Here is a 12,275-nt window from a genome sequence, read left to right on the forward strand (position 1 = left end):
ACTACTGGAAGCAGACTCATCAACATCTTTAAGACAAACCAGACTTGAAAACCAATTTAGAAAACTCATCCTTCCAATTTTGTTTCTCTAGAACCACTCTTGGTACCAAATGTCTTAATGCTGAGTTCTCTAGAGAAGCAAAACCAGTGAAGCATGTGTATATATATAATAAATACAGAATCTCTCTCTCTCTATATATATATGTACAGAGAGAGAGCGAGAGAGATTTATCTCAGCAAAATGGTTCACGTGATTGTAGAGGCTGGCAAGTTCCAAGTCCATGGGTCAGGTGTCAGGTGTCAGGCATCAGGCTGGAGGCATCTCCTGACTCACGTAGCTGCAGGGGCTCTTGAACCTATGATCTGTAGGTCAGGTGGCAGGCTGCTACCTCTTGGTTGCTAAGGCTGATGAATCTAAGATCAGTAGGTAAGCTGGCAGGCTACTGGCCCAAATCCCAAGAACTGGAGGTCAGATGCTGACAACTGAATACAGGAGCCAGAGCAGAGCAAAATTCAGTGAGCTTTGCCAGAAAGTCCACATATATTGAATGCAGGCCACATCACCAAGGAAACTCCTTTTCAGCTGACTGGCTACTCAAAGTAGATCCCATCATGGAGGTGATCACATCATATCAGATCTCATCATGGAAGTGATTACAACTGCCAAACTACATCATAACTGCCAAACCACTGAGAATCATGGTCCAGCCAAGAGGACATATAACCTTAACCATCACAGATGGATTACGCTGAACTTTCTATTATAGCCTCATTGGGCTAGACAATTACTTTAGGCACGAATTTGCTTTCTCTTCTGATAGAACTTCTACCAATACCACTGTTCATAAACTTAAAGAATATCTTTCCTATTACCTTAGTGTTTCACACAACATCATCTCCAACAAGGGCAATGTTTTATGGCAAATGACATTTGACAGTGGGCTTACGCCCACAGAATTCATTGATATTAACACAAGTTTGAAAGGACCATAAAATGCTCTGTGATGCTTCAGTTATTATGACAGATGATACACAATCCCCTGAGATCTACTGGATGCAATATATGCCTTAAACGAGATTACAATATACGGCCTTCTCTACCCCATAGCCAAAATGCAATAAACTGGAAATCAAGATCTGGAGGTGGTAGTGACCACTCTCAGTATTATACCTAAAAATCCACTTAAGTATTATTATTATTTTTTACTTCCTTTCTCAATGACTTTCCTTAAGTAGGTTATGAAGTTCCTGGTGCCCATGAAAAGAATGACCCCACTGAAGAAACAGCATGCTTCCAATGGATTAGAGGCTGAGATTGCCCTCTTGCCACTTTGGGCTTCTTTCTGTGCCATTAAATCAATAGGCAGAGAAGGGGTCACTGTACTGGCCTGAAGATTGATACAAATAATCAGGAGAATTAAGTTGTTCCTAAGTAAGGGATGCAAGAATGACTATATTTGTGGCCCGGGGATTCCCTTATTAAAAAATGAGTCACCTTATAATAATTCCTTGACCAAAAATCATCATATATAAAAGCTGCAGCAACCTAATAAAGACCACCAAGGTATCGGTTATCATAGGAATAAAGGTTTGGGTTATCTTACCAGGTAAAATATTCTGTTCATCCAAGGTGGTAGCAAAGATTAAGGGGAATGTGGAGGCATGTGGAGAAAGGCAGCTGTGAAAACTACCACCATGACTATTAATAGAAGCAGCAATTGTAGCATCCATGCTTTTAGTTAATTATTTCTTCCACCAACACCCCTCCTCCTTTTATCTTCAGTCATTTCATATAAATAACAGGGGTGGTAAACAATGTTTTAGGTTAGAGATGGTAAGTAAGACCAAATTGATGCTATTCAGCAATTACATAGTTTCAGATAGACCTAATGTTCTTTGAATTAGAGAACAAATTCTTCACCTGGATGAAGGACAAGGTAATGATGCTGAGGTACAAAAGAGGTAGATTGAGCTAGATATCTTTAATTTTCCCCTCCATATTCACTTTCTAACTTTCTCTAGTTGGCTGTATGTCCTGGAAACCTAATCTACATGGACAATATCAGTGGACCCTTTGCCCTCTGGGTTCCTGTTGGAACTATGGCAGGAGATCAGAGAGAAGAAGTAGAATAAGATCAAGGGATGTATTTCCATGGCTTCCTCCCTGCATGGTCACAATGGCCTGGCAACTACTTTTAGATCAAAGGTCTTAGTTCCTGTCAACTATCCTCTCCATATAGTTCTCTTTTCTCTTACTCTCCGTTAACTACTCCTTTCACCTCCCCATTCAGGGCTAGGTATGGTAACCTTGTCCTTCTTTTTCTACCCATGGGTTGCTACATTTTTCCTATGGTTTCTTTAGACCCTCCCTCCTCCTTTGGAAAGAGTCCTTTTATTAAATTGTCCTCAAATCTTCCAATTTGATTGTGCCTTTTCTTTCCTGGTGAGGCCCTGACTTACACGTCCATCAGTAGTTGACTGGATAAATAAACAGTACTGCATTCACATGACATAATATTATTTGATGATGAAAACAAACAAAACACAGCTATACAAAGAAACATGACATTAAATTTTAAAAAGCAAGATGAGAAAGCATATATACAGTAGTATTCACTTATAAAATTCTGTAGAAAAACCTATATTGTTTATAAATTCATACAGAAATGGTAAAACTATTGGGTTGAACCATATGAACTTGGCATTTTATAGGTCAAAATTGTTTACTATTGGTTGACTTTTGGAACATAAACCAAAAGCCAAAACCAAACCTGTTCCCATCAAGTCAATTCTGACTCATAGTGACCCTGTAAGAACAGAGTAGAACCGTCCCATAGGGTTTCCAAAGAGCACTTGGTGGATTTGAACTGCTGACCTTTTGGTTAGCAGCCATAGCTCTTAACCACTGTGCCACCAGGGTTTCCAAAGTTTTCAAGGAGTGGCTGGTGGATTCAAACTGCAAACCTTTTGGTTAAAAGACAAGCTCTTAACCACTGTGCTGCCAGGGCTCCATATTGGCATATAGTTCAATCTAATATACAGAAGAGCAAGTAAACTGTCAGTATAAAATCAATATAGTGATTGCCACTGTGGGGAGAGACAGAAATATGATTTGAAAGAGATATAGTGGAAATTTACATGGAAGCATGGCTCTATTACTTGACTTAGGTGGTGGTTACCCAAGTCTGAAAAAAAAAATTGTTTTTTTCACTACCCTAGTTTTGTTTTTATAATTAATTATTCATTAAAAATTATATACAACCCAAACCAAATCAGTTGCTGTTAAGTCAACTCCAACTCATGGAAACCCCACGTGTTTCCATGAACAGAACTGCACTCCACCGGGTTCTCAATGGCCGATGTTTTGGAAGTACAGTGCCAGGCCTTCCAAGGGAACTCTGGGTGGACTTGAACCTCCAACCTTTCAGTTAGCAGCCAAGAGCGTAACCATTTGCTCTACCCAGGGACTCCTAAAATTTTCCTAAAAGTCTTATGTAATAGGGCTTATGTAAAAGTTATTTAAAAACTAAAGATATTTTAAGGAATACTTACTGTTGGATATTTCTGAATTTCTATGTTTCTTATTCCCAGGCCAAAGATCTCCATCTGATATCTCATTCATTTTCTGAGCTACAAGAGGTATTTTTAGTTAATTAAAATATTCAAAATTAAAAAAGCATACAAAAAGAAAACCCTATGTATCTCATGTCCACCATAATATTTCCACTTATTGTTATAAAAAGTATAGGATCGCAGTACACTAACAGTGAATTATTACAACAGACTATGTAGTTAAAGTATAAAAATAATTACAATACTTTTCCTGAGTGCATCTGTGGGAATTGTGTTATTTCTCAGAACATTTGAAATTACTCTTCGATTTTTTTATGGCATACATATTTTTGGAAAAAAGTTTTAATTTTCAATATAAAATAAATGGTTAAAAAATGGAAAGATGAAAAAGTCATCAATCCAAAAGAAGAAAGAAAAGAAGAAAAAAAATCTAGAAAACTTGGGGAAAATACAAAACTCAGAAGAAAAATGGAATATTTAAATCCAAATATATTAGTAGTTACAATAAATGCAAATGCATCAAAAAAATGTTCTAGTTAAAAAGCAAAGATATTTACCCTGGGTTAAAAGTATTCTAACTATGTGGTTTCCAGATGAGATCCAGCCTCACCATAAGGATACAGAGGAGTTAAAAGTGTATAGAAAGTCATATCATGCAAATAAAAACCTAAAGGAAGCTGATATATCTATATTAATATCATTTAAAATAGGTCTTAAAGCAAATAGCCTAACTAGAGAAAAAAAGGATCCCTTCAAAAAGACAAAAGTTCAGTTCATGAGGAAAAAACTTAAATGTGTATACCAAATAACAGAATATCAAAATATTCAATATTTTGACAAATATCAAATATTGAGAAAATGGCAAGGATTAATTGAGAAATTCATTTTCAATGGGAGAATTTAACATACATCTGTCAATAACTGATAAAAATAAACACACAAAAAAATCAAAGAAAATAATACAACTGAAAAAATCTGACAAATTTTTTTGAAATATATAAATTCATGAATCAAAGAAATTCTTCTAATTTTAATTTAAAATATCCTAGCAACAATAGTAATTTTAATATTTACTAAAGGGTATTTAAGGAGTTTTGGTGGGAGTGGGTGGCACAATAGTTAAGCGTTTGGCTGCTAACCAAAAAGTTGGCTGTTGGAGCTCACCAAGGGTCTCTGACAGGAAAAAGAACTAGTGATCTTCTTCCGTAAAGTTACAGACCAGGAAACCTTAAGGAGCAGTTCCACTCTGTTCACACGGGATCATTATGAGTCAAAAATCGACTCAATTGCCCCCAACAAAGACAACAATGAAGGGTATTTCCTTTTTGGTAGCTCCAAATTTCTTACTTTGAGAATGGCTTTTTGAGATTAAAATTTTATCTTCAGAATTTTCAGCATTTAAAAACTTTTTTCTGAGCTGAAAGAAGAGGTGCTTTTAACTGATTAAATAGAAAATGATGCTTTATTGTGAAATCTCTGAATTTTTCAGTATATGCCAACAGCCAGCATCATTTCTTTCATTTTTGCAAGCTATTTTTTTTTTTTTTTTATAAGTTAATGGTCACATTGTTGGGCTATGGACTATTAGGACAGATGGTACGGTCTGAAGTTTAAAAATCATAAGAGTACTTTTAGTCAGTGCAGGCAGAAGCAATCATATTATTTCTAGATGCACATCAGTATTAAAATATTTAAGATTAATCTAAAATTTTGTATGATTAGTCCTGGTTTAAAATAAAGTTTTAAACTTCTTACAAGAGATTTAGTTGAGAAAGAAAAAGATGACAATAAACAAGAATAATTCCAATGGGAAGAGGAAATGCAAGAGAGGTAAACATAAATCATATAGGAGAAATAGAAAACACAAAAGAAGATAAAATATTTAAACCCAAATATATCACGACTTATATCAAATGTAAATAGATAATATGTTCCATGTTCCGGTTAAAACAAAGACTTTTGCACTGGGATATGCTGTTTGTGGGTGCCGCTGAGTTGATTCCAACTCGTAGAGACCCCATCTGACAAGAGTAGAAATACCCTATAGAATTTTCTTAGCTGTAATCTTTACAGAAGCAGATTACCAGGTCGTTCTCCCCATAGCTGCTGGGTGGGTTTGAACCACCAACTTTTCAGTTAGCAGCTGAACGCTTAACCATTTGTGTCTTCGGGCTCCTTACACTGGGATATATATAGATGTAGATACATAATGGTTACAAGACAGGCAGCAAAATCCTAAGGGAACCAAAAAGGTAAAAAAAAAAAAGGCTAGGAAAAAATGCAAAGTGCAAATATTTACCAAAAGACCCCTGTGTGACTTTATTAATAAAAGACAAAGTAGAACTTTGAGTAAGAACATTACTAGGGATACAAAAGGTCCGTTCACAAAACTAATATTCCACCATTTCACAAAGAGTACAATGATTTTAGAGAAACCCTGGTGGCATACTGGTCAAGAGCTACAGCTGCTAACCAAAAGGTCAGCAGTTTGAATCCACCAGGTAGTACTTGGAAACTCTATAGGGCAGTTCTACTCTGCCCTATGGGGTTGCTATGAGACAGAGTCAATTCAATGGCGGTGGGGTGGGTTTATAATGATTTTAAATTTGTATACACTTAATAATACAGCTTCCAATGAAAAGAAGCAAAAACCTAACAGAACCATAAGAATGAGAATTCCAGTGAAATAACTTAAAATCTCTCTCTCAGGAATTGATAGAACAGAAGAAAAATGGAAAAATACACAGAAGCTTGGAAAACACAAGTAATGAAAGTGACCTAATAGATATATATAAAACATGTGGCTGAATACACATTCATTAATCAAAAAACAAAGTTCTTCTGATTAATCTAATAATACAATTATTATACTTAATGACTAGCTCTTTTCTGGCACCTCTAGGTTTCTTGATTTGAGATGGGCTTTTCCAGACTGAAACTTTATACTCGGGAAAAATATTTTTTATCAAAAACCTCATCAGCTTTTTTAACAAGAAAAGAGCCTTTTAATCCACTAGAAGAACAGATTATTATGAAACCTGAATTTGCAATCTACGGCAAGAATCCAGAAATATTTTCCCTTAGTTTTAAAAAAATTATTAGGCAAGAGAAAAGAAGCAGCCTGCCATGTCTTCCGCCTCTCCCCCTCCCCCGCCCCCGAGCTGCTGGTGGTTTTAAACCACCGACCTCTTGGTTCATAGTTGATCGCTTTAACCATTACACCACCAGAGCTCCATTTTGGTTTAAGAGTTCTATGAAAAAAATTCCTGAGACCGTACAGGCACCATGAACCAAGGAAGTCTGGGGACTTCTATCTAAACTATTTCAAAAGACTGCAAATACTTATCATAAGAAAGCATATGTAGATGCATTAATATGAGACAAAATAAACATTAAGGTAAAAAAAGCATTTCTACAGGTAAAAAAGGTACTTTTATGAGATAAAAATCTCAATTTACCAGGTAGATATAAAAACTATAAATTTGTACACACTTAATAACATAGTTCTCAAATATATAAACCAAACTTGACAGAACTACCAGATGACAGAGAAATGCATCATCGCAGTGGGAGAATTTAACATATAACTCTTAGTAACACGGAACAAACAGATGAAACTGGAATAAAGATAAAGAAGAACTGAACAACACAATAAACACACTTGGCCTCGTGGATGTATATAAAAGTTATGATTGAATAAATATTTGTTTAACAATTATATGATATTAGGTATGTTTACAGGTAGCGAGACACAACATGAAGACGCTCAGGTAGATGAAAGGCAGAGCCCTTTACAGCTGGCAGTGAATGAAGACCGTCACACAGAGCCACACAGGGGGTAGTATACAGGAAACCAAGGGACAGCAAGCTGGAACCACAGGAGGTGGTCAATGTATGGAAAGATGGGTGGGGTTAGCCAGGAGTTTTGGTTTCTTAGGGATTAGGTATTTTGAGTAATTCCACAGGTCAGAGGAAGAAGGGGCTGTCCCTAAGTGTTAGGCATCTTTGGGCCTCTGGCAGTTGGGTATGTGTTACAGCCCAGGAGTATGAGAGCCAAGAGAAGTAGTTTGGATGTGGGTTTAGCAAAACTGCCCCAGGAGGGTTACAGCCTCATAAGGAAAATAGTTCAGGTGTGGGCTTAGCAAATGATCTCGAGCTTTTAGCCATGATCTCAAAACTGGGTTAAGACAGCACTTGTGAAATATTATGATATTCATAAACTGAAGAACAAAATTCTGCTTATATCATTAAAAGTAAATCAATGATATGGAAAATGATCATACTTACTACTATGCAAATCTGAATTGACATCTCCAGGTTTCTTATTCTGAAATCGACTTTTTGAGAATGAAACTTTATCCTTGGGTAAAATATTTTCATATAATACCTCATCCAACCTCTGAGCTATAAGAAAGATGCTTTTAATCCATTAAATAGAGAAACAGATTTGTTGAAATATCTCCATAATTTAAATATATGTCAACTATCCAGCAATATTTCCTCTCATGCTTTGTAACAACATAATCAAATAACCACGTTATTGAGACAGTGAATTATAGACTATCTCTATAAAGTATATAAAGTAAAAAAATAATTGTAATACTCTTCAAGAGAATGTAGAAACAGACTTGTTATGCCCAAGTATTAAATAATTAATTTTCAGGCATAAAAAGGTATTCCCATATTAGAATTTAGTCAAACACTTTTTTAGAACAGATATGGGTGAGAAAAAAGAAGTGACAAATAAAATATCCAAAATATTTTTAAAGGTGAGACAAAAACATAGATAAGTTAAGAAAAATAGAAAACACAAGGGATGGTATATTTACCCCCAAAATATCATTAAATGTGGGGCCCTGGTGGCATAGTAGTTAAGCACTTGGCTGCTAACCAAAAGGTGGGCAGTTCGAATCCACCAGCTGCTCCTTGGAAACCCTATGGGGCAATTCTACTCCTTCCTACAGGGTCACTATGAATTGGAATCGACTTGATGGCAACAGATTTGGTATGGTTTGGTTTTACATTAAATGTAAATGTCTAAATGTCCCAGTTTAAACAGAAACTGTCACACTGGATTAAGAAATAATCAACTATAATACACTTTATTTTCAAGATATAGAGCTAAATCATAACACAGAAGGTTAAAGTAGAACAATGGAAAAATTATACTATGCAAATACTTAATGAAATAAGTATGTATTTACCATTTTCATATCAAATGAAATATACTTTAAGGCAAAAAAAGTTACTACACAATCTCTATCATAAAGACAGAAGTTTCAATTTGTGAAGAAAATATAACAATTTAAAATTTGCATGTATATAATTTAAAAAGCTTTGGAAAACCTAAAACGAAAATTGATAGAAGTACAAGGAGTAATTGAGAAGTAAACCATCTCAGTAGAATTTAATGATAGAATAAACAAAAGCAACTTCAATGAAGTTAAAAAACATAAACAATGCAATTTGTCAACTTAATGGAATATATGACTGAATACTTATTTGTGAATCAAGGAAATAATTAAAAATCATTACACAATATTCTCAGTAATTATACTTACTGCTGGGTCCTTCTATTCCGGGAGTTCCAAGCTTTTTAATTTGAGGTGAGTTTTGTGAGAGCAACATTTTATCTTCAGGTGAAAGATTTTCATTTGATAGCATATCGGTTTTCTCAGCTACAAGAAGAGAGGCGTTTAATCCAATAAAAAGTGAAACGGCTTTATTGTGAAGCCTCCGAATTATTAAAATATACCAAAAACCACACAAAGTTCCCTCTCATTTTTATAACAATTTAAGGAAATGACCACAATTTAAACAAGTGAAAAAAAAATTCTGATGCATTTTCAAAATGGACTATGAAATGTAAAAATCTTAAGAGTACTTTAACTGCAAGTATGTGGAAGCACTCTTGTTACTCCACATGTGCCTTAGGAAGTTCAAATTAGACTTTACTTTTCTAAGGATATTCACATTTTTTAAAGTTTACAACTTTTTATAACATTATTGATTTAAATATTGGACTTATTCAAAAATATAATTCCAAAACAAAGAAATGAAAAAATAAGAAATATGGATCAGGTGGGGGAAATAGAAATAACACCCAAAAAGAAATATTTAAATCCAAATGTATCAATAATTTTAATAATTTTATGTGGATTGCATGTTCTAGGAATAGACAAAAACAGTTGCAATGGATTTTAAAACAATTTAACTATAAACTGTTTATAAGACTGATAAATTATAACCATACAAAAAGGTGAAAAGTAAATAGATGAAAAAAGATATGCCAAAATAAGTCTGCTATAGCTGTGTCAATGTGAGATAAAACAGGCTTTAAGTCAAAGGACCTTACTAGAGATGAATATGGTCCATTTCATTAAAAGAAAAAAAAGTTCACCAGAAATACGTAAATTTTTCGTTTCTATGCACCTAATAACACAGACGGAGCCTTTGTGGTGCAGTGGGTAGGGGCTATGGCTGCTAACCAAAGCTTGGCAGTTCAAATCCACCAGCTGCTCCTTGAAAACCCTATGAGGCAGTTCTACTGTGTCCTCCTATAGGGTCGCTATGAGTCAGGATTAACTCAATGGCAATGGGATTTTGGGTTTGGGATAACATAGACAGTGTAAGAACAAACTGACAGTATAAGAAATAGGTAAATTCACAATCATACTGGGAGAATTCAATAAACATCTCTCAGTAATGGATAGAACAGAAGAAAAAACAATGAAATCAAGAAATAGGAAATTTAAGAATTAAAAAAAATTTTTGACTTAAGAGTTTTTCTAAAGTTGTAGTGGAATACACATTCATGATTCAAATTCTGCTTAATTTAATTTTAATTTAATTAACTTAATTGAAAATAATTTTATAATATTCCCAATTAACATATTTACTAAGGAGTCTTTTCTTCCTAGCAGCTCCAGTGTGGGCGCCAAAATGTTTTCATCTGGTACCTCACCCATTCTCTGGGCTACAAGAAGAGGGACTCTGACAGCTCTAAACTTAGAACCAGATCTGTGGCAGAACCTTTGGATTTGCGATAGATTAAAAAAATTAGCTAACACTAATTTACCTCATTTGTTATTGTGAGTAAATCACATTTCGTGCTAATGAGCTATTAAAATAGACTGCCTAGCTGAAATATAAACATTATATAACTACATTTTTCATTGTACTTATGGAAGCAATCTTGTTACTTTTTAGATATATACAACCGTTAAATACATTTTAAAATATTCTCTAATTTTCTTATTTATACTTTAGAATAAAGTTTAAAATTTGGGGAAACACATATGCTAATGAAAAACTGTAATGATTAAAAAAATAGAGCAGAAAAGACGGTGAAACAAACATGTTGGGTAGACAAAATAGAAACCACAAAGAAATGGTGCACTTAAACCTAAAAATACAAATAATTACATTAAATATGATTATCAGTGATAAGAAGACAAAGATATCAAAATGAATTTGAAAAACATACAATAATCTGCTTATAAGAGATACAGCAAAATCATGAAAACACATTAATGTTAAAGGATCTAAAAAAAATGCACCGTGCAAATAGCCAAAGCATTTGTTACGGCAAACAAATGAACAAACAAAATTACAAAAACAACGAGGTGGGTTCCTTCGTTAGCACAAAAAGTTTCTGTACACCAGGAAGATTATCAATTTTAAATCGATGCGCAGGTAAATAATAAAATTTCTTAAGATATAAAGCAAAACCTGACAAAACTGTAAGAAGCAGAGAAATCCATAATCATAGTGAGAGTTTTAAAACATCAGTAATTGTAGAGCAAACAGATCATCAATAAACTCTAAAAGTATGAACAAAGTAATTACCAGCAGGAGCACATGGTTGAAGACTTATGAACCAAAGAACAAATTTCTCCTGAATTAGAAATAATTTTAAAAGAGATATAATCTTTTTTTTTTTTAAAAAGAGATATAATTAGTTACTTACTATAGACACTGTCATTTCTGGTAGTTCCATGTGTCTTGGATTGAGATTGCCTTCTGGAGCCTAAAACTCTGTCCACAGGCAACAGATTTTCGACTGCTAAAACGTCCTTTTTGGGGGTTTCAAGAAGAAATGCTAAATAGAGAAACAGATCTATAATGAAAGCTGTGGATATGGCAAATATTCAGCAAAATTTCTGCTCATTTGTGTAAAATTAAAGGAAAGGTACTGCAAAGTTAGAGCAGGAAACAATTTATTAAAATAGAGCCTGGAGCTAAAGTGTGAAAATCATGTAAACAGTGGAGGCAGTCTTTCTAATTACTAATCACCGACCATGCAAATACCAACCAAAAGATATCAATACTTTTGCTTTTGTTCGATAGTTGCCTAAAAGTATCCTCATTTTAGCTCAAGTGTAAAATTTCTATAAAACTTACCCTCAAACACATATTCATGAAGCAAAGTGGACAGATAGTCTGGTGAATTTAATTGAAAATAATTTCAGATCACTGCAATTATTATACTTACGATTTGGTTTTTCCCCTCTGGAAATACTTTGTCTTTCTGCTTTAATCTGGGCTCTTAACACTGAATCTTCCTGCTGAAGCATAATATTTCCATTTGGTCGTTCATCATGAGCTACATAAAGAGATGCATTTAGTTTACTAAATTAAAAAACAAAAGCTCTATTGTGAAATCTCTAGGTTTCAAACTTATAACTAATGCATGGCAGCATT

At 34.2% G+C, this 12,275-nt stretch overlaps 1 protein-coding gene across 1 annotated transcript in view; it reads right to left on the reverse strand.

The window, feature by feature from the left end:
- CCDC7 (coiled-coil domain containing 7) overlaps positions 1-12,275 on the reverse strand; it is a 415,568-nt gene that overhangs the window by 65,633 nt on the left and 337,660 nt on the right. Inside the window, exons 30-32 of the mRNA XM_064285199.1 lie at positions 12,067-12,177; positions 11,538-11,673; positions 9,134-9,306 (exon numbers count right to left, since the gene is read on the reverse strand). Of these exons, the coding sequence (XP_064141269.1) occupies positions 9,134-9,306; positions 11,538-11,673; positions 12,067-12,177 (420 nt within the window). The remainder of the gene's footprint in view (positions 1-9,133; positions 9,307-11,537; positions 11,674-12,066; positions 12,178-12,275) is intronic.

Source organism: Loxodonta africana, chromosome 4, assembly GCF_030014295.1.
Source record: "Loxodonta africana isolate mLoxAfr1 chromosome 4, mLoxAfr1.hap2, whole genome shotgun sequence".
NCBI classification, from domain to species: domain Eukaryota; kingdom Metazoa; phylum Chordata; class Mammalia; order Proboscidea; family Elephantidae; genus Loxodonta; species Loxodonta africana.